Consider the following 24,067-nt stretch of genomic DNA (forward strand, 5'->3'; position numbering starts at 1 on the left):
CAAATCATCGATACCATGTCCCAACCTGGCTCGGCACTACCCTTTTGACCAACTCCACTCGCCATTTAACAATTAGAGTCTTAAAAATAAAAGGTTGTTATAAAGTATGAAAATGTCTTAAAAATAAAAGGTTGTTATAAAGTATGAAAATTGAGGCAAAGGAAAGAATGCTTTCAATGTCTTTCCAATCCATTGACAACCAAATATTTGGTAACTTGAGGATCATAGAACTAGATAATAGAAGCATTGAGGGATCACAATAGCATTTCAATCCAAGATGTTCAAGTAGTAATAGCATTATTAGCTATTGCAAACTCCATATAGTTGATAACAGAACCATGGTTGACGGGGGTATTGGTCACTGGAACAAATATATACAAATGTAGATATATTTTATATGAAACATCGACAAATACGTTGGGCTTTCCGTAACCATAAGGCATCTCTTCTCACTCTCAGCATCCACCGCTGGCGGGTTCAATTGAGCTCAGAAGCCCATTGCTTCTCAATTGCATACAGTGTTCTTCAGCATCAGCCTGAGCACATATTATCACCACTGACAAACCGTTGTAATGTGCCTCTTGCATGATATTTACTGCATTGTCGACTGTCATGCCGGGTATAACCTTCATCAGGACTTGTACAACGTATTCCCTTTTGTTGAAGTTATCATTGTGCAGTATTACACGATATGGGGGAGCTATTTTCCTTGATTTCCTACAACCAAAGAAGAATATGGTATTAAATTGTGATAAACAGCGACAGAAGCATCTTATTGTTCAGACTCGGAAGTTGCAAATACATATGGCACATCATATTGTTCAGAGGGAAGAGCATTCCATAGTTTACTTAACCATAAAAAATAAACCCATCATATTGTTCAAGCATCTTATTGTTCAGAGACCATAATCCCTGTTCATAAGTACAAAAGGGATGCACAACACTACTCAAATTATCAAGGGATGGAATTTATGAGTCATACAATGAACTTCTTGCAAGGGGCGATACCGTGACAGAAATTCAACTATAGGGATGTACAAGAGTATTATAAAACCATTTTGGTTTTACACTATAAAATGGTTTTACACTATAGCGGTCTAGCACCAAAGTCATTCATCTTACAAGACAATTGATGAAGAATTACAAAGCAAGGAAAATAGACTTGCACGTGATCTTTGTAAACTTAAAGACAACATATGAAAAAGTGCTATGGTAGGTTGTGCTTTGTTCAAGTATATCAACAAAACTAAGGATATGAATGATGAAGTGAAAACCAATGCAAACACATGTTGAGGACCGAGTAGGGAAACAACATTCAATTGACCACCTAGAAGAAGGCAAAAAGTAAAGAGCAAATCTATTAGTATCCTTAAGAATATCTTAACATAACTATATCCACACAAACACTCCCAATTAAGCTATTTCCCCATAATGCAAGAACACTAATGAGAATGCTAAAAACCGTTTTTACGCCGCATCCTTATGACATATTGTAATCCACTACTAACGCAAGATGTAAAAAATTTAAACGAAAAAGCACCATGATGACACCAAAAAAATTACTATTGAAAGAAAAGAAAGAATATCTTACATTTCAAACATAGTTACACAAACTTAGAAGACCATATATAATTTACTTGGTCCCACACAACATATTCACTCAAGATTTGTATTGTCCCATTTATTACAATGATGCCAAAGCCCTACAAGTATATGAGGTTGGCTACATGAACCAAAAAAGATGAAATTGAGAGATGGTTAGTAACAAAAATTATACTTCATTTAGCCTATGTTATACTCATCTACAAACTAATAAAATCAATTTCAATCATTATCACATATCTTTATCTTCTTCATTCATTCTTATATTCTTCATTACATTCTTCGATCATGTTATTTAGACTACCTCTTCTTCTAAACTCCTACAAGTTTCAACTTTTTAATTGTCTAACTGGGATAATTTTCGGCCTAGCCTTTTTTGAAAATTAACGTAAACAACTTTCTTCTATTTTGTCTTCAATATTTACAACTCTAAACTCGGTCTTAAATCTCAATATTGAATCCTATCTTTTAGAGTACCTCCATTAAAATACACATCTTAGCTACTCATATCATCCTACAATATCTCTTTCGAAAGCACAACATCCTCGTGACCTAGTAATGTCTAATGAAAATCCTATAAAATTTTCCCTTAAACCATATCAGTACACCTCGATCTCATAATATTCACGTACAATTTTCCATTGAGCCACCTTGAATTCTATGCTATACATCTTGATCGATATCTCCATTTTGGTGAAAAGTTTATCCATGGTACTTGAAACTTAAAATGCAATTTTTTGTATTTAACTTTACAATACCTTTGCAATGACTATTCCAGCCAAAATAATATTCCATGTACTTTTCCTTATTTCAACTTAATTTAAACCCTTTTGGCCATAATGTACGTCTCCAAATCACTAGCCTATTATTAACAGCTTATATAGTTTCATCCACTAATAAAATGTCATTCATAAACAACATGCATCATGAAATTTCTCCCTAAATGTTCTCATTATCTCATCTAGGATCACTAAAAATTAAACAACAATCGTGAGTGAAAAAATTAAGTCACCAGTTTGCACGTCCTAACGTTGATTAGTATTTCCTCATAAATATCTTGGACTATACTAATACACTTAAGTGACATATCTTTCTTTGTAACTACCTACCAACGTACTTTTTATTGGTGATTAGCCATGCGCTCTCTTCAAATGAATTAAAAACACATGTATACATTCTTTTTTTACTTTCTACTACTTAAATTGCTGCCGCATCAATTCACGATAACTCGTCCTAGCATATTAACAAATTAGTTTTCGAAAATGTTGGTGCTTTTTCTCAGACCAATCACTCTCTTATGTAAAAGACATCAAATGGTTTACAAGCTTTATTAAAAACGTGTTAAGTACCTACAAATCACATACTTATGCAAACTTAAAGATAAACTATTGAACTCATTTCTTATTCCATATCCAAACCTCTATGAATACTCTAAAATCTACTTTAAGACTTCCCAACCGGCCGTTTTCGCGTTCGAATACTATAGATCTAGCGAACCCTCCCAAATATTGTTGATGCTTCCTCTACTTACGCATATGTAACGTCTCATTTACTAGTCTAAATAAATTTTGTGATGTGATTCAATGACTTATATTTAACCATTCTCACTATAATCATACAAAGTGATCATTATTCATTCAATGATAGCATGAAAAGTTCACAAAGTGATTCATTGTTTCCTTGCAGTCAAAACCCCAAATTTTATTCTTCATGATCTCATCTTTCTATAAACTCAAGTGGCGACAAAACATTGTAAAATCTGCATCTAAACATTCATAAGCAGCCTCTCCACATATTTAAAGTTCAATCATTTTCCTCTGAATAAATCATTCAAATATCAAATTATTTATCACAACATATGATATATTTTCCCCCGAGTTGACTTAAGTTCAATATCACATTTAAAGATTTTGAACATCGAGCCCTCTCTATAGAACACTTGCATCGATATATCTCAAAAACAACATATTGGAAAATGTACCCTTGTCATGTATCAAAGGGATTTAAATGTTCATGCTTTAGAACCCACCCAACCCAAAAAAAAGTGTAACTTAAGCACTAAAGTAATGTATTTAAAATGAAATATATGCTTCATACAAGTCCATAAGAACATTTGAAACACCAAAAATCACCTAAATGCAGAAGACAATGCACTCCCTCCGCCTAGATGAGAATACTTTTCAACCATCAATGCATATTGCTTGTTCTTAGTTATAGTTAGACAAAGATAGCACTACCAATCAAATTGCAAATTGTGTCCAACTAAAGTGTTGCAAATATCACCAGCCAAGATTTTGATGGTTCAGCTATCCCACTTCTATATATATATATATATATATATATATATATATATATATATATATATATATATATATATATATATATATATGCGTTCCAATTAATACCAATTTTAAATGTGAAACTTGCAGATAAACTCCATTTCAGTCATAGAAGCATGTCTAGAATTTTCAAACATACAAGGAAAGTTAATCAGTATCAGCACCTCAGATCAAATTCAGATTCACGGCCAGGATTGGTTTTCTCTATTATGGGTCTCTCTAATACTCCTCCCCTAGATCCAGTAGCTGACACTGGCAAAAGCAAGCCACGATGGTTGCACAATCCTCTACAAAAATAATGCTTATCCCCTGGGCATAAATCCAGAAAGATCATTCCAGTAATTATGAAAGCATTTCTTTAGATAAGCCACAGTTTACAACTCCTATGAGAGATGCTAACCAACATTTATAAAGGTCCAAAAGAACAAACAATGAAGAGTATATGCATACTTAAGCAACTACGCAAGACAGTAATCTATATCATTCAATTTAGAATCACTGAACAAAATGTCAAACAGATTAGAGAAAATAAATTATCAAACAGACCATTCCTATAAACACACTCTTTGGGAAGTGGAACAACCAGACAAAAGCATAAAAGATCACTATCTGCATCAGTACGACAGAAAAAAAAATCTGACTTAAAATTATCTTTTGATTTACCTTCAAGTAAAATGTATGTACTTCTCATGCTTATTTTTCAAGTGTACAATATTCTCTTTGAAAAGTTTTCTACATGATTGTGCTTTTCTCCTATTCAGCTAGGTTTTTCTATCCAAAAAGAAAATTCCTATCACCATCCTACCTTGTCACATGGCCAACCCCGTTAAAAACACTATCCTCAATCCTTTTTTTCCGCAACCCCACAAGAAATGGTATGGTTTAAAAAGAACAGAGGACCTAAGAGGTAAATTGATAGTACCTCCAAATTTTCAAACAAGAATTTCAGGATTAGCACTGTATCCTGAGCTTTAGATTGTATGGCTTAATTGTTGCATACTTCCATATAAAAGTTAAAATTCCAAATGCTCTTTTTTCATTTCTATCCAACCTTTGATAAGATGAATTGAACCATACATTTGTTTGGGTGGTTTTCCAAGTGAAGTACAAATGTATATAAATTGTGACAACAACAATAATGCCGGAGCCTTAATACTACAAGATTGAGGTCGGCTACATGACAAATATATTAGTTGCAATAGTCATCCACATGAATTCTTCTTTTCCATACATTTTGATTTTCTAACATCTCAATCTATAAGTCTAGATCATTCTTATCCTTTTCCAAATTTGTCCTCCAAGTTATCTTTGGTCTTCTTCACCCTCTTTTTAAGTCCCCAGAGCTCAAACTTTCTATCTTTCTTAATGGTTCGCTAATACAGGTTTTTGCACATGCTCAAAACAACTTAAACAATTATCTTTCATCTTTTTCTCAATATTTGCAACTCCTAAATCCCTTATATCTTCGTTACGACTTCTATTACACAAGACATGCCCTCCCATTCATCGAAACATTTGCATTTTTGCTATTCCCATCTTTCTAATATAATCCTTTCTAAAAGTCAAACATTCTAATCCATATAGTAGCGTCGGTCTAATGACGGTTCGATAAGATTTGTACTTTAACTTTAAGGGCACACTTTTTTTGTTGACTTTTAAGGGCACACCTTGATCACATAGTATTCCAATAGCCGTATAAATAAAACATAAAGATTAATTTCCAATCTATCTACGGCTATCACGTGAGGTTATTCAGGGAACTATATTTTCCCTAAAATACAAGAATCAGGGCAATGCAAAAAATATTGTAATGCCAGGGAAATAAATAAAAAACACAAATTCTTGCTATTAAGAGTGCCAAGTATTTGTTCACCACAACTTGGAACAGAGAAAAAAGAGGTAGAGCTCACAGGACCCAGAAAAGTCGACAAATTGACGAAGTTGAAACCAATTGAATGGAAATAAACATCAAATTCCACAATAAAATAAACCCTCAAATGTAAGAATCGTCAACAACAAAATCTACACGAAGAAGGAATAAGAATCTATTATGGCAAACAGAGAATCAAACACAGAACAATAACTGCCCAAACAAAGTCAAACATACAATTCCATCAAAAAAAAATTGAAAAATCAACTCATATGTCAGAAAGAATGCGAAATTAAAAGATCAATAACTGGAGGAACAAATAAGAGAAAAAAAGGGGGGGAAAGTACCTGATTTAGGGTTAATAACATGGTATTGGTTGGGGGAGAGAGATAATCTAGAAATGATTGCAGTTTCCATTAACGATGCTTTGGTTTGTGTTACTACTTACTAATACTACTTCTGTGGGTTTGAAATGTGAATCTCATAGATACACCGATGGCCTATGGGGCTGTCGAAGATTGTTTGTAAATTGTGATGGGAGTGCAGTGCTCGTGTGTGAAGTTGAGCCTCTCACCAATTTTCCTTATGCTTTTTTCTTTTTAGTTTTTTTCCATTGTGTCTCCTACTTAGCAAACTCCATTAGGACAATTAAGACATGTTCTCTTCGTCTGATCTGATTGGATCTGATCTGAATTTACTAAGGTCTGATCTGATCTGATCTGATCTAGTCTGATTTGGTCTGATTCAGTCTGATCTGATCTGAATCTTTCTAATCTGATCTGATCTGGTCTGGTCTGGTCTGATCTGAAACTTTCTGATCTGATCTGAATAGTTATAATAATAATAATAATTATTATTATTATTATTATTATTATTATTATTATTATAATAATAATAATAATAATAATAATAATAATAATTATTATTATTATTATTATTATTATTATTATTATTATTATTATAATTATTATTATTATTATTTATTATTATTATTATGTCTTATTATTAATATTACATACTACATAGTTATAATGATTAATAATAATAATAATAATAATAATAATAATAATAATAATAATAATAATAATAATAATGATAATAATAATAATAATAATAATAATAATAATAATAATAATATAATAATAATAATAATAATAATAATAATAATAATATAATAATAATAATAATAATAATAATAATAATAATATAATAATAATAATAATAATAATAATAATAATAATAATATAATAATAATAATAATACTAATAATAATAATAATAATAATAATAATAATAATAATAACAATAATAATAATAATAATAATAATAATAATAATAATAATAATAATAATAATAATAATGGTATGGTTTGATCTGATCTGATCTGGTCTGATTTGGTCTAGTCTGATCTGATCTGGTCTGGTTTTGTCTGATCTGGTCTGGTCTGATCTGAAACTTTCTAATCTGATCTGATCTGATCTGATATGATTCCAATAAGAATAAGTAATAAGTCAAAAAAATAAGTTGAAGAGAACACCTTCTTATCCTCTTTTCCCTTGGCATTGCTTAAGAGGAATGGGAATTTGAGAATAAGAATGTAAAATTAAAATTTAATCGTGTAAAATTAAAATTTAATTGTTGAGAATTTGTATAATATATTTTTATTTTCTTGTTTGGTATGATATTGGAAAAAGTTGAGAATTATGAATTTATATTGAAAATAAAATATTAATTTGTAATTTTACCTCATTAAAAAAAAAACATGTGAAATTTTATAATTAAGACCTAAAACCCAATTTTCATTCCCACCCTTTTGTCCCCTTTTGGTATTGAAACCTTGGGAATTCATAAGGAACACACATTCTTAATTGAGACCGTTTTTTATAAAAATAGCTCTCAAAAATCCAGCCCAAATTTAATCTATGTTAATTTTAAAAAAAATTGTTGTTGAAATTAAAGCACGTGTGTTAAGTGGAATGTGAAAAGTCACATAATATATTTGAGGTTATAATATAATACATTTGGTGATATACTAGCATATATTTGGGGGTTATAACTTCAAATATATAATGTTATAACCCCAAATAAATTATGTTATAACCCTTAAATATTGTTGGTATAACACCAAATGTAATATGTTATAACTTCAAATAAATGTTTTTATAACCCCAAATATATTATGACTTTTCACATTCCACTTGACACCCGCTCTTTAATTTCAGTAGCAATTTTTTAAAAAAATTAATATAAATTAGATTTAGGTTAGACTTTTGAGAGTTGCCTTTACAAAAGACGATCTCTCAAGAAAGCACCTGCATGGGAAATAATCTCATTTTCAATCCCTATTTCTAATCCCAAGCCCATTTACCAAACATGAAATTTTATGAAATTTGGGAACTAAATTTCCATTCCCATCCTATAATCCCACATGCCAAACATCCCCTTAGAATAAATAATTAGTTGTTTGGTTGCCTTTTTTGATTCTCCTGAAAATTTATGCTTCATGGAAGTTATTTGAATCTTCGTTAGTATTCTTTTCTTGATTAAGAATAGTTTAACAGAATAAAAATTAACTAAGAATCAAACTTAGCTCGTATATGAAAATATGGTAGTTGAAGCCCCTGAAAAAGTTCATTATCAACGATAAAATCAAATTTAAATTGTAAATTAGAATATATACTAAACTTTTAATTATATAAGTATTAATTCTATTACCTACCTTATTTAAAAAAAATAAAAATTCTATTACCTACCTACTATAGCGTAAAACTTGAAATTAATCACCTAGTTATACCGTAATCTTTCTACACTATACTCTAAATAGTAAATTAATCACTTTTAAATTTTAATTACCTAAAATAATTCAACATTTTCATGATTTTCTTACAATAATCTCACCTATTGATTAACTATGAATAATACAAATTTTAGGATGTATTTTACTAGAGTAAACCCGGTAACCAGATGACTTGCTATAATAAGTTCTATTTTTTTAAAGCAAAGGATAAATTAAAATAAAATGTCGAAAAAAATGTTAAAATTCTTTTCTAAATTTTTTTGTTGTTTATAATTTTTTATGTAAATTTTCAAAATTTTTCTCCAGTTTTACATTAATTTTCAGTATAATTTTTTGATAAATCACTACTATAGCAAATCATTCAATTATTCGAATTTACCAAGACAAATACCTTCTAAAATTAAAATTATTCATAATTAATTAATAAATAAAATTATTATAGAAAAATTATAAAAATTTTAAATTATAAAAATTTAAATTATTCTAGATAATTTTTCATATCATTGGGTTACCTTGTTTTATAGTGTACTCTTACTACACCGTGAGACTTAACAATTGCCCTATTTTATATTTTTATTTTATTTACAAGAAAAAATTCAAAAAGTTTCCTCCCTAATTTGCCAAGTGGCTCTTTGTGCACCACGCTTTATTTTTTTCTGCATTTTAGCTTGAAAATTGAAAACTCCATTGCTTCCCTGTCTTCCATTTCTTCAATTTTCTACACAAATACAATCCCTTCTACCCTGTGTTTTAACGCACTGCAAAAAGTGATCAGTCATGGTTGCTCTTCGATGTAATTTCATTCCTTACCCCAATTACCATTATCATTATAAACCCTATAAAACTCCTAAGCAAATTTCCCTCTGCTTGTCTTCCTTCATACCCTCCACACAACCATTATCATCATCTTCAAAATGCAACTACTCCAGTAAGTCATTGTTCAATCCGTCTTCTTACAGGTAGTTATCTTAACATGTTCTTTCATTGTGTAGTTGTTATAGCTTTGAGTTATTTAGTTTTGGTTGAAAACAGGTTGAGGACGGCTGTTTCTGCTCTTGTTTCTGAAGAAAGCTCAACTGGGTCTTTGTCTTCGCCTTCACTTGCTAATGGGTTCAAACTCACTTATCTTGAGGTGAGTGTTTTGGATTCATTTCCTTTTACTTTTATTTCTATTTTTTGGAAACTTTTCCCTATTTTAGCCATGTCTAAAGGGAATAAAATCATGATTGATATAACCTGATGGATATACTGTTGGGATGGACTTTATCCCTCATCGATGAGTGAATTAAAGATATAAGTCATGGGAGTCCTTCCTCCGATTTAGAGTTGTTCAAAACGAACTTGACATTGTAATCGAAACCGACTTGACCCAACTTTAAAATGAATTTACAATTGTATAAAAATCAATGTGGACACAAGACCCGATTTTAAACCAACCCGAATCACATGACCCGAAATCGATCCGATGGCACGAATGAACACCTCTACTCCTATTGCTATTTGGTTTAAGATGATATCTCCTTGGCTTATGAAGTGTGTGCACCTCGTGTTTTCCCCATTATTTGCTTGTATTCACAATAAGTCCGGTTCAACATAACATATAGTCATATACCCAATTGAATGGTAGGTGGTGGGGATGATTTTGTCTACATACCCATGTAGACCGTTGGTGTATGAAAATTTTATCCGCCTATGATGAGTAGGTGGTTGGTATGAAAAAATTTGGTGGGTATGGATATAGGGAGGAATATGGCATCTGGCCTGCCGAATTTTCCTTCCCTATCCATTGGTGCTGTTATTGCATACATGGGGTAAATTGAGACCGTAAAAGCAAGATTAAGGATGAAATTAATGTCATTACCAATAAGAAAAGATAAAGAAATACTATTGTCAAGAAAGCAACATCCCAATGAAAATTGAATGGTATGACATCTCCAAACATGTGTTTTTGATTTGAAATTTCTAGTGTCATTCAAAGGAGGCATTTAGGGGTGTACAAGCATGTTTCTGGATATAAATAATGTGAGTTGAGACTTACCATACATTTAAAATATTTTGTTCATTATAGAAGTATGTTACTAATCTTTATGAGCGTTCATTATAGAAGTATGTTACTAATCACTTGATGTTGTTTCCTTAGGACAAAGGTAGCTCATATGGAATACAACAATTCAGTTGATTTTGGAAGAAAATATTTGAAAATTGAAGTGATGTCTTACAATTACTAGAATTGAACACTTCACAAAAAACCTCATTTCCTACAAAACAATGGACCAATTGCAATTTTTGCTGATTTTGATGTGCACATTAATGTGCAGGCACTCCTAACCACCTATATGTTTAAAAATTTTAGTTTTTAGGACTAGCACTCTCATCCTAACACAAGTATAAATTTTCTTTTGCTATCAGAATAAATTCAATCGTTTCAATGTTTGTAATGGCAGTAGTCCTCATAGTAGATTAGACTCGTTTTAGTGTTTTGGTTAATCTAAAAATGATTTTGTCATAGGATGTATGCGAAACACTCGAAAGGAACTATATATTTGTAGGGATTTTCACTAAGGCATCTTTGTACTTTTTGATTACTATGAGAGACTTACTATTCATTAGTCGGTTTAAATGTTTACCAATTAAATATTCACTGTATGTTTGAGTTTTTTTGATTTCCTAGAATCTATATAAGAATAAAATTTAATAAGTATTTCTAGTTGTTACATTAATGGGATATTCTTCACAATTGTCCTTGTTTATTTACTTATCAAACTATTCTCGTTTTGGTGGTTGTCTGGTTGACAAAAAAAAAAAGTATGAGAAGATGAACTTCCTTGAAATTAGAGACATAGTGTTTGCTTGATAATATGTAGTAACCTCTAGTTTATTTCTTGGCAACATCTAATTGCTAACAAATGGAGAAAGAAATTTACTCACTAACCAGAACATTCCACATGTAGTATATTCTACTCAGTTCCCTTTATTATCAGAACACGAGAGTTTTTTTTTTCGTATCCACATGTAGTATATTCTACTTAGTTCCCTTTATTACAAGAACACGAGAGGTTTTTTTGGTGAAAAAGATTATAATTCATTTGGTTCTATCTAATGTAATCTACAACTAAAAATAAATTAAGTGATCATCTCCTTATGTTCTTTTTTTTCCAATTGTTCATATCTCTTGACCTGTGTGTAATGCCAGCAGTAAACCTTTGTGGTGTTGACTAGGCTGGGTATGAGTGTTAGTGAGTGTCGGGCTTAGGTATAGAGTGTAAAAAGGTCACATCGCATCGCATAGGTCACATTGTAAAGGTTTAATAAACAAACCAATATTTCATGTGTTGTAAAGATATTAAAAAAACCGTTTTGGGCTGTATGAAGGAATATCTTATGGTTTCAATCAATAATTAAGCGTTACGGTATCTGCATTACCGTACTGTTCCCACAAATTTACACTATGCGCATAGATTTATAGCGTAGCCATTGTATAGGATGTGGATATCAAAATTTAGTGGTGGTAGCACGAAAAAAGTAGTACAGATAACATATTTGTAAGATATGTCATTCATGAGTGAATTTGTCATTCCTTGTCAATTGCGGTTATTGCTCTCACCGTTCGTGAGTGAATTTTATCATTCATGACAATATGCTTCGGCAAATTGCAATTGTTTACTTCATTCATGTGTGATCATCTCGGCATACCTATTATTCTTATAAGTTTCTCAATGTTCCAACCTTTCACTTTTTTAACATGTATTAACAAACATTTTTTTTGTATTTCCTATGAAATTGAATTTTTCTACACATCAGAACATTTCATAATGTAAAACAAAATCATTACTTAGTATAGTTGAACATCCACATTTACTTTTCTTTTACGATAGAGCCTAAGGTCCTTCATGAATAAATTAGTGTATGTATAGTTTGATTTAAGTGTCCTTATTTCGATTAGCCAAAAATTTATAGTTCTTTTATTTCGAATTATAATAGACTACAGTCAAATGACTTATTAAATTATGTTTAATTCTCATTTATGTGAAGTTGCACATGTCATTTGCTACCAAGGGTTAATCATAAACAACCTTTTTGTTAGTGTTATCACTAACAGGGATAATATTGCGTACATCCGACGCCCCCAACCGCACCCTAGGTGGGTGCCACTTGGGGTAATGAAATGTTGTATTGTTCCTGTATGGTTTGATTTAGATATTTTGTTCTCATTTTATATTTTGCTCAAGCGTCTGAATTTTTCACTGGAAAATGTTGATCTGCAGGGTAATAGTTGGTTGTGGGAAGTAGGTGGTATGAAGCTATTGGTTGATCCAATTTTGGTGGGTAATTTGGATTTTGGCATTCCATGGCTATATGATGCTGCAAAGAAGTTCTTGAAGAATTTTCAGGTTCTGTCAGATTTTTTTTAACCTGACAAATTTGATCGACTTTAAAGCTGGATTTTGTTGTTTACCCTGCCCTGCCACCCTTTTTTAGTTGTTTACTGAACTTAAAATGTTGTTTGGTAGCTTAGTGATCTTCCTGAAGTGGACTGTCTGCTAATCACACAGAGCTTGGATGATCATTGCCATTTAAAGACCTTGAAGCCACTTTCAGCTAAGTTTCCTAACTTGAAAGTGATAGCAACTCCTAATGCCCAAACAAATCTGGATTCTCTTTTCAGCAATGTGAGTTCTTTAAATCATGGTCTTTCCTGCTTCAGCAAAGATATGTGTATGCTTGCACGATTTCATTGACTAGAATCTTTCATCTAAGATTTTAGTTCTTCATATTGTCATTTAACATGATGAGCTATGCACCTACACTCGATATATAGCTATGTATTTATACTCTAGTAATAGATTGATTCTATCCGAAAATCAAAATGTGAAACATGATTTGAAATTAGCTAGCAGAGCAATCATGATTTCTAGTCAAATGGAATGAAAGTTATTTAAGCATATGCTTGATTCATTTGGTGATTCTATTTTATATCTTTGGATATGTTTGTTGAAGAGGTGATAATTGATCTTTCTAGGTTTCCTTATAAGTGTGCATTTTGTTACCTTGAAATGTAGAGTTGGCATGTTAGTTATGTCAGTGCATTCTGAAGTTGTCTCCTATGACAAGCTTGGTAATTCCTTGCTTTTCATCTTTAGTGGATGCTGCTGTTGTCATTTTTAGTACCGAAAAAAGAAAAGAAAAGATGCAGAGATGAAAGAATTGCAAGTAAACTTTTAGAAATTTTTGTGTTCATGTGTCTACTTCTTTGATAGGGTTGAGTTCACTATTACAAACTTTTAAAAGCTACTCTCTAGATTATCGTCTGCCTATACCTTTTGAGCTATGCCCTGCCATTGCGAGGTTAGAAATTTAGAATTGTTTTTAAGTAGTTATAGGCTTCAAATATCACTGGCTTAGTTGCATCATGCTGCCCAACTACTATGCAATGTAGCTTCTCATTGTTGGTCATTATGGGAATTATTTGGAGATTGGAGAAGATATCAGGAGATCTAGACTGCAGAAATTGCTGGAAAAACTAAGCTTTCTCCAAGTATGTATCAAGCAACACAATAAGGACCTGAATCTTTGTTGATTAATTAGTTCTTTCAATCAAGCAACACAATAAGATATCTGGAGATCTAGACTGCATAAATTGCAGAAATTGCAATCGTGACTTTGACCTGAATTTTTGTTGATTAATTAGATCTTTCAATCAAGCAACACACTTAAAGCATGTGCCAAGTGCAATACAAATTCTTAAGAATCACTTTGAAAATTTATATATACATTAAAATTTTTTTGTTGTGTTAGGCTATAGAAGATTAAGTTACGTAACTCCTTCTTTCAAACCCTGGGTCTGCCCCTACACAACTTTTGACATGGAGCACACACTCATCAATTCCAAAACAACCTCTACCTATTCTCATGGAGATGCAATGACTTCTAAGCATGGATTATCGATGGATATTGACTCTCGCCCTCAACTTAACAACACTACGATGATAGCCAAATTGCACACCATGTGTTTGAGGAAATTCTTCAATAATTTGATTGAATTAATATCCAAAATACAAGCATCAATTGATCATCAATAAACCCAAATACAATCCTTGATTACTGATAGTGTTTGAATTGAAATTGCAATGTAAGTTTGAAGTAAAAGATAAATTAGAAAGAAATTGGATGCCTTTGATGATCTTCCCCATTCTAAGCTCTATAAATGTAGCAATTAGTGGTGATGCCTCATGATTTCTCCACCCCTAATGATGAGATATGTGAGAGAGGATTTCTAGTAGGGGAAAGAAATAAACCAATAAGGAACCACATAGCACCTTCTAAAATTGCGAAAATCTCCATCACCAAAATTGCTTGATGAATTAGTTATTAGACACACTTATCATACTTATCATCTTAATATAATTGACTTTGCTCGGAATAGTGAACGAATTATGCATGCTAATTGGGATGATTTATACCCTAGGCATTTATTCATATATTTTGTCATTGCTTGATGGAATAGTTATTAGACATACTTATCATTTTAGTTGATAGCGTAGCTTTCAATATCTAAAGATCACTAATACTTATTTTTCATCCTCTGCGTGATCAACCCATAGGCTACAAGTATACAACTATAACGTGCTCTTGCAGTTATAAAGATAAACACATCATAGGTTATACAGCATGCTAAACGGCTCTCGCCTAGTCGAGGTTTGGGGAAGTGGTATCATGGCTCTTAAACTTGTTGACATGTGTTGGAGGAAGGTTATACCACAACATGCCAAGTGACTCCCGTGTACACGGGGTTTGGGACTGTGATATCATGGAAGTTATCTTGCACACATGTTTGATGTTTGTTATACAACAATTGTTGATTAATTCTTGAACTAAGTTGTGGAGCAGGACTGATACAGACTACAAGTCATATTCCGATTTTTTTCTAGTAAAGGAATCCTACTCTTCATGCCCAATAAAAGCATGAATATATGAGCTGTCGTTGGATATGTGATTTCTTTTGTGTTTAACGTCTATAGGAAGAAGTACTCCTGTGATGGAGATATTATGATTATTGAAAGACTATGCTAATGTAGGAAATGCATGTAGGGTGATGTTGAGAGAAATCTTGTTTGGCAACACTCCCTCATTATGTCAGAAAAAGATTATTATAGGATTTTTTAAAATTATTTTTGGGGAGGTTGTGTTTAGCAAAAACGAAGAAGAAGAAAAGGATGGGGATGGATAGATTGCGGAAAATAGCAATTTTTTTAACATTGGTATAGTTATACATGCTAAAACACGCCGTGTGATTCTGCAACTAATGAAAGAGATGTTCATTTGAGAATGCTTAATAAATCTTTATCTTGACTGATGACTTCATAAACTTTGTTTTTATTTGGCATCATTTAATATTTCTTACAATCTCATAAGCAAAGAAACACTATTCAATTCAGTGTTTCATAAATTATTTCAGTGTTGTGACATGACATCTTATCGAGATAAATTCTTTCACTACTAGTCTATACTACATTCAAGATTAAACTCTCCTCAACGCCTTTTCTTTTTTCTTTTTTCTTTTTTCCAGGTAACATATCTCGAACCTGGTCAGAGCACCAGTATTGAGGGAATAAATGGATCAAAAGTTACAATAAGTACCACTGCAGGGCCTGTTCTTGGTCCACCTTGGCAGCGACCCGAGAATGGGTATCTTTGCAACACTTTATCCTTTAAAGGCCAATTCTTGCTTTTGTTCTTTGGGGATTCCATTTTAGAATCTGTACCTTTCGTTAACTTTACAAATATCTGGCAGGTATGTTATATCTTCTTCTCAAACTAAACTGACCCTTTACTATGAACCTCATTGTGTCTACAATGAGGCGTCACTGGAGGAGGTGCGTGCAGACATTGTCATCACACCAGTCATAAAGCAGCTTCTGCCAAATTTTACACTAGTTTCTGGGCAAGAAGATGCAGTCAAACTTGCAAAGTTATTGTGTGCCAAGTATGTATTCATTCTAACTATTCTTTCCATTGGCGAAGCGACCCCGGCCCCCCTTGCCGGAAATGCGATCCTTTGTAATTTTGGCTTTGCCCCCTTTACTAATATGATATATAATTTAAAGAGTGCATAAATATAAAAAAAATTACTATAGCTCAATGGTTGGGGTAACATATTTGTAATCTAAGCTTAAAGGATCAAACCCAAATTTGAACTATTATTTTTTAATAGACTAATAAATTTATATTATAATGTCATATCTATCATAATTTCAGTTTTTTTAAGAGACTTAGTAGGTAAATATATGGAGTCAAAAACACTTACTTGTTTTTCAATGGGGGTAATTATCGGGAAAATTCAACTCCATTTGTTAAAAAATATTTTTACTATGATTTAAATTCATTTCAGTCTATATGATTTTTCATAATTTAACTAGTTTTTATATAATAACTAATTTGCTAGTATATCGACAATTTGGCGCCCCCCCCCCCACCAACCCCTGATTCTTTCCATCATTGTGATAAATTTACTGATTTATGCATTGACATTCATTTGTTATAACGGAAGGTTTGTTGTTCCGATGAATAATGGAGGTCTTGATAGCAAAGGTCTTCTTGCTAGTTTGATTTCGTCTGAAGGAACCATGGAATCTTTTAAGGTTGGTTTTTTCTCTTGCTTTTTTCAGATTTTGTTCTCTAATTTAGAGCATCTCAAGATATTGGTACTGCACAGTTCCTCTTACTATGATTGATTATTTTTGGAGTGTTGCTGTTTTAGTTGCTAGTAAGAAGATTTTATTTCTATTTATGACATTGGCTCAAGAGTTAGTGTGTTCCCTTAATCTGAACTAAAATTTTCATTGACATTCGTTGCTTTATGTTTCTTTGAATATAAGAAAGTAGTACACACGAAAAATTAAGGAAGGCATGAACCTTGGTCTGCCAAGAGAAATTTGATTATCAGGAAGTATTAGTTTGTTTATATGAATAAAGCTGCCGCAAGGTAGTGAGAATTGAAAATATGAGTTGCAATATTTATAACTTCCGTTTTAGTCGTTGTAAAACTGTTGCAACTGATGTTATCGACAAAATTTTAAAAACAGATTTGCAACTATCTTGTGGAATGATATATTGTGAAAATGTAGAAAACGGAAGATAATTAAATTAGAAACATAGGTCAATTGAGATATTCTTTTCAGTTTGGGATGTTGCGGAACACATTTTAATAAATGTATTCTTTGTTATGAATTATCTCGATTGATACAAAGAGGTGTGCCTTGGTGCATGTGTTGCTTGATGATATTCTTTTGCTAGTAGAGAGCAAAGAGGTAAATAGTAAGTCAGAACAATGGAGATAAGAGTTGAGTCACGAAGTTTTAAATTATATCGGAGCAAGACATAGTACATAGAGTGTAATTTTAGTACAAATGAGATAACGAGAGATACTATAAAGCTAGAAGAGAATGAAATCGCTTCAAGTGGATGTTTCAAATACCTTGATTCCGTGTTTCAAAGTAGTGCGGATATATACCTAGATGTGAGCCATAGAATTAAGTTTGGGTGGCAAAAATGGAGAGCGTCTATATAAATATTATGTGATCGAGTTGTGCCCTTGAAGTTAAAGGAAAGTTTTATCGAACGGTCATTAGATTGACACTATTATATAGATTATTATGTTGGACTTTTAGAAAGGATTATAGTAGAAAGATGGAAGTAGCGGAAGTACGAATGCTTGAATGTATGAGTAGGCTTACCTTAAGGGATGGAATTCAAAATGAAGATATAAGAAAGGGTTTAAGAGTTGCAAATATTGAAAAAAAGATGAAACAAAATCGTTTCAGATGGTTTGAGCACATGCAAAGATGAGTATTAGCGAACCTATAAGAGAGATAGAAAGTTAGAGTTCGGGAAACTTAAAAAAGGGCGAGTAAGACCAAGATGATTTGGAAGACATGAGTGGAATTGTGGCAAAGAACACGAAGGATCTAGATATACAAATTGAGATGGTAGAAAATTAGAGTTAATGGAGAAAAAGAATCCATGTAGACGACCATTGAAATTGATATATTTTTAATACGCCGCGTTGAGCTTTGAAAGAATTGATAGACTACCCATAGAAGTTTTCTTGCGTGTGCGCGAGTCAGGCCAAAGTGCGGTAAAAAGACTTGTGTTGATTTGGGGGGCCAACCTACAACCTCTATGGATAGTCACATACTGTCTAGTGGGGTCGGGATGTTACAATATTAGTTCATGTAGTCGACCCCAATCTTTTGGGATTAAGGCTCTGATGATGTTGTTTGATATGAATTAGCTAACATAAACATATTCTGATTAGTTTTGATCCACTTATCTTTATCTTTGTGAAAGGTCAATTAAAATAAACATAAATGAACAAAGAATCTCTGTCAAAGATGCACTTAGTAACGAAAAAGGTCATTTATGGAATTTGAAATGCTTTAGGCATGAACAAGGATTAGCTATATCCTGATCCCAATCTCAAAAACGAAAGAAAAAGTAGAGGAGCATATGCAGTTTGACACATTCCAAAAAAACCAATAACAAAAACAAGATAGTAGGTGGGGAATGGCAATAGTCAATAGAATTAGAGAAGCTAACATTATTGTTGAAACCTGAGTCGAGGACCATCTTTGTTGTCGCCGACATTGATGAATAAGCAACTCAACCTGTCTGATAAGACTATCTATTAGAGTATATGACATATTCTGAGGCTTCAACTTTCAGCTTAAGCTTTTAGTTGAGTTAGTTCGTCAACCTGCACAACGCCGCAGAATATGTCATATACTCTAACATTATCCTTTTAAATTCTTTAGTTATTGTTTTTGCTTTTGCTCTTTTACATATCATTTTTTTGACTACTAAGGTTTTTTTTGATGATTCATCTATGGTTCTTTTTCGAGTCGAGGAACTCTTTGGTCACACTCTCCTTTATGGGTATGAGTTGCCACCTTCCTTTCCGCCCCAGACCCTGATCATAGTTTTCTATGAGCGGGATACACTGATGATGAGTTAGAAGTTCATATTCTTGTTTTGGCCCTTCAGTGCTCTAAATCTAATGATAACTGCACCTTTCCTATTTTGCCTGTTTGTTAAAGAACCAATATTTTATTCTCCTCTCTTAATCTTGATCTTCACCAGGTTTTCCTTATATTTATATTAAACAATTCCAATTGAAGAAAACTGGATGTAATCATGTAATATCATAGTCAATGTCTACTTTATTAGTTAGGTGGTTTCAAATGTTGAAGTTAAATAAAAGTGAGTACGTAGCAAATCCACACATCAAGGAAAATGATGCTTTCATTTAACTACATCTTTTCTTTTCTTTTCTTTTCTTTTTGTTTATTTGGCCTTAGTATGACATGGGTTTGCTTCAACTTCTCAATATATTGAAGCTTTTAGATACACCTAATAAGTGGAGGTGTATGTGAGATGATACAAAATGACTCAACTACTTGTCATGTATAAGATTAACTAATGAATAGATAGATGGATAGATAAATAGATAAGACTTTTAGATTGGTAAGGCTTAGGGGTTCAATATATGATAGAATCAGTTAGTTCATGGTGATTTTGTTGAAGACATATGATGTGTTGAATGCAGAACCTTTTATCTAAGGAATTGCCTGACGCAAAGGTGCTAGAACCAACCCCAGGTGTACCATTACAGATACCGGCGCCGCAGAATAAATCATCTGAAGTTAGCCAGCAATCCTGTTATTAAAATACTGCTGACTGCACCATAAAGGGAAAACCCCGGAAGGGACGATACTGTAAATCACTGTGTACACCATTTTATGCTGTGAAAATGTTTATTTACAAAATTCATTACACAATAGATTTTCATATACATTCGATTAAAAAATAAAAAATAGATGTTCTTATACATATTCAAGTTTATAGTGTAGATTATCCCTCAATAGATTTTTGTTTAGATGATTTGATATTTATATTTCCTTTTAGAAATTAATAATGTGATTATTTGAATATTTTTTACTATTCCGTTTTGAACTTTTAACTGTAGAAAAAGTTTTGTATGAACTTGATTCATATTTTAGTGTGTATTAACATTAAAAGGTATTAAAATAATAAATATGCAATTGAGTATAATTATTGAGAAATATTTGCTATTATTAGGTTGATCATCATCATCGTCATACCTAGTATATTCTGCTCATTGAAAACTATGATTAGGGTTTGGGGGGAAGAAAGACGACAACTCATATCCATAGAGGAGAGTGCGGTCAAAGAGTCCATCGGTTTGAGAAAGATCTTCAAAGAGAGAGAAATCTACAACTTACAAATAGAATTAATAGAATAAATAGAATACGTACAAATAATTAAAAATAAAGATAAAACTAAAGAAGGAGGAAAAAAACGATAATTAAAAGCAACGAACAATAACAAACGATGGGTTAAAGGGACGGATTTAGTAATCTAAGACGTGGATAAGGTGCCAACAACTGCCCCTATCCTCGGTCACGTCCTTGGAGAGGTGAATTTTCATGCATGTTACTTTTAATATGTTTCTCCCACGTTCTCCTAGGTCTTCCTCGATTTCTCTTGCCCGCCACTGATGCATTTGATCCTTCTTACTGGGGCGTCATGTGTTTTTCTCTGCACATGCCCAAACCATCTCAAACTGTTCTCTCACATCTTTGTGGAGAGGTGTAATCCCTTACTTCTCCTTGAACTTTTGGTTTCTTATCCTATCCATCATAGTATTACCATATATCCACATTAACATACGCATTTTTGTTACTTTCATCCTTTGTTCGAAAAACTTTTTTTACGGGTCAACATTTTATCCCATACAACAACACCCGCCTAATGTTAATTAAGTTGATAAGTACATGTGATGGCAAAATGTTCATTCGAGGAAAAATGTGCTAAATGAAGACAAACATTGCAAAGGCGCTCATCTGATAGTAATTAAAAATTCGATAAATTTTAAAAATTTGATAATTACCTAAAAGTCTGGGGGCATCTGAACATCTGGAAGGGGTATTTGAAGCTATAACCCATTTAACAAAAAAAATGTTAAATTTAATAAAATTTTCAAGTTTTGAATAAAACTAATTATCTCAATGTTTTTTATGTTGATTATATTGCTTTGATACACAAAAAACTAGTTGAGCTTGAGATTAGTTTATTCTTATATTATGTTGATTACGATATTATTAATGTGTCAAATTTGAAAAACACAAATTATTGTGAGAGACGGTCTTTTCAAAAAATGTATTAGATTTATGGGCTAAATAACTCAATTAATACAAATTAAAGAGAAAATAAAAATATAAACTTCTTATTTTAAGATCATTTCTTGTAAAAGTAACTGTTTTAAAAATACTTCTATAAATAGTGGGAGTAGTTGATTCGCAGTTTTAAATAACTACTACTAATAGAAGTATGGCATAGAATAACAATTGGCAAAAAAGAATCTTGCTTATTATAATAAGATGTCATTGTATTAAAATAAAGATTATTTTTTAAATCGATAATAACTACAATTCTTAGAAGTATATAAGGCCAGCAAATTTTGATGAAGCAGGAGCTCTTATAAAAATTAAATAATTTATTTAAAGAATTTTGAGAACATATAAAATAAGAAATTTCTATAACATATTTCCCTTAATTTATTAATAATAAGAAGCATAAAGACGATCTCTCAAGAGACTAATTATTATTAAAAAAGAGGCATCAATATAATATAATTAATAAAATAAATAAAAATAAAAATGGTAGAGAAAAAATAATTAAAAATATAAAAAAGTCCAAATAAGGTCATAGTATTAAGTAAATAGAAGTAGGTTAGGTGATGTGGATATTCCCTTAGATTCTGAGATGTTGTTTACCAAAAGCCATAAAAAGCTTTCATTTGACTCTAAAAACATAGGAATAGTATCTTGGTTTTTAGACTTCATTAAGGGTCATTTAACCTTTCGATCCTCCCAAAAGCCGATTCACCAGATTCTCTATTGTCTCTGCTCTCTACCCTCCAACTATTTTTTTTTTTTTTTTAATAAATATATTTTGGGAATGCAATTCAATGCTCATCCTTTAAGGATCAATAAACAATTTAAAGAATAAACCTTTCCAACCATAACATAAATGCATGATTTTATTATTGATTTGTTATTTACTCCCACTGTTTTAAGGAAATCGTCTCAATTAGATATAAAAAAGAAAAAAATATGTAGAAAATAAAAAATAAATTAATTAAATATGTAATTAAAATGAAAATATAAATTAATTATAATAATGAAATTTTTTAAAAAATTTATGATAAATTTAATAAAACGAATTAAAAAAATAAAAAATAATTTTTTAGAAGGGAAACAATATTTCTTGCCTACAATTCATGTAAAGTGATTACGTCCTGGACTAGGAGAAATCCGAAAAGAACAGATAGGATCTTTCTTAGTTGGAGTGGAGTCTAGGAGATAATATAAAAATATCATGGAATATACCGCCAAACCAAAGAAATTTGTACTTTGTTGGAGTATATAGTAAAGAAATATTTCATGCACATTTTTACTAGAGTATATCTATAAAAAATACTTTCAAATATAGTAAAATATTTTATTTTCTATTCAATTAAATTTGTTGTATACGTGTTTAGTAGAAAAACTAAAAATCGAGATAACAAAAAATAAATATTAAATATTAGATAAGATAAAAAGTAAGTTAAATATTTATATTGACGAGAAATAAAGAAAAAATATGTAATATGATTAAAATAAAAAAAATTAAGAAAAAATCTTGTATTTAATTTATATAATTTAATATTATATTTACTTTAAAAACATAAAAATTTAATTATATTTCATTATTTAACATTTATTCTTCCTTGAAAAGTTAAAGTCTTTATATAAAATATTAATTGTTTTACAATTTTTAAATTAAATTCTCTTAAAATTTAAAATTATTAATAATAGATAGAATTCTTAATTCTAATTTATAGCCCTTACTCTTAAAATAAAAATAAAGCAAATATAAGACTATTCAGACAATTTATTACAGGCTAGAATGATTCAAAATTTAATCCAAAATGTCCACTTCTTATCGTATACTTGACGTGACATTGAACGCTCCTAATCGTATGCGTCCATGCTGTGATTCTCTGCACATCACGTTTTATATTCTTTTATTTTATATTACTTCTTGCGTTCAGAATAGTCGTTAATTGGTATTATACATTTTTTAAGCTTATTTTTATATGTTGTGGTTGATGTCTAAGAAAAACTATAGTTAAGTCAAATATTATTTGAATTATTTAATCCGATATTTTCATAATATCAAATTTTTATATGTTGTGGTTGAAGTCTAAGAAAAACCATAGTCAAGTGAGATCTTGTTTGAATTATTTAATCAGATGCTTTTATAATATTACATTTTTATAATTTTTAGTTAAACATAGTTTAAGATATGAATGATCGAAATTACGCATTGAATGACGTAA

General features: G+C 31.2%; 2 protein-coding genes across 2 annotated transcripts; one reads left to right on the plus strand and one right to left on the minus strand.

Annotated features, from left to right (window-relative positions):
• Window positions 1–150: 150 nt before the first annotated feature.
• On the minus strand, window positions 151–6,386 carry LOC130821433 (ATP-dependent Clp protease adapter protein CLPS1, chloroplastic). The gene is made up of 3 exons (XM_057687203.1): window positions 6,159–6,386; window positions 4,106–4,250; window positions 151–717 (listed from the first exon to the last, which is right to left on the minus strand). The coding sequence occupies exons 1-3, from the start codon at window positions 6,226–6,228 to the stop codon at window positions 456–458; spliced, it is 477 nt and encodes a 158-aa protein (XP_057543186.1). The 5' UTR covers window positions 6,229–6,386; the 3' UTR covers window positions 151–455.
• A 2,849-nt stretch (window positions 6,387–9,235) lies between these two features.
• LOC130821434 (uncharacterized) lies at window positions 9,236–20,715 on the plus strand. The gene is made up of 8 exons (XM_057687204.1): window positions 9,236–9,566; window positions 9,640–9,739; window positions 12,873–12,998; window positions 13,119–13,277; window positions 16,175–16,293; window positions 16,400–16,591; window positions 17,156–17,246; window positions 20,210–20,715. Exons 1-8 carry the CDS (start codon window positions 9,385–9,387, stop codon window positions 20,327–20,329), a joined length of 1,089 nt encoding a protein of 362 aa, XP_057543187.1. The 5' UTR covers window positions 9,236–9,384; the 3' UTR covers window positions 20,330–20,715.
• The last annotated feature ends 3,352 nt before the right edge of the window (window positions 20,716–24,067 follow it).

This window comes from Amaranthus tricolor, chromosome 8, assembly GCF_026212465.1.
Source record: "Amaranthus tricolor cultivar Red isolate AtriRed21 chromosome 8, ASM2621246v1, whole genome shotgun sequence".
Classification (NCBI taxonomy): domain Eukaryota; kingdom Viridiplantae; phylum Streptophyta; class Magnoliopsida; order Caryophyllales; family Amaranthaceae; genus Amaranthus; species Amaranthus tricolor.

Excerpts from the sequence above, each read along its gene's own strand:
- LOC130821433 (XM_057687203.1), bottom strand. The coding sequence starts at position 6,228 with ATGGAAACTGCAATCATTTCTAGATTATCTCTCTCCCCCAACCAATAC. Across the intron at positions 4,251-6,158 it reads TGTTATTAACCCTAAATCAG|GGGATAAGCATTATTTTTGT; the intron begins GTACTTTCCCCC and ends ATTTATGCCCAG. Across the intron at positions 718-4,105 it reads GAATCTGAATTTGATCTGAG|GAAATCAAGGAAAATAGCTC; the intron begins GTGCTGATACTG and ends CTTTGGTTGTAG.
- LOC130821434 (XM_057687204.1), top strand. The coding sequence starts at position 9,385 with ATGGTTGCTCTTCGATGTAATTTCATTCCTTACCCCAATTACCATTAT. Across the intron at positions 16,294-16,399 it reads TGGCAGCGACCCGAGAATGG|GTATGTTATATCTTCTTCTC; the intron begins GTATCTTTGCAA and ends AATATCTGGCAG. Across the intron at positions 16,592-17,155 it reads GCAAAGTTATTGTGTGCCAA|GTTTGTTGTTCCGATGAATA; the intron begins GTATGTATTCAT and ends TTATAACGGAAG.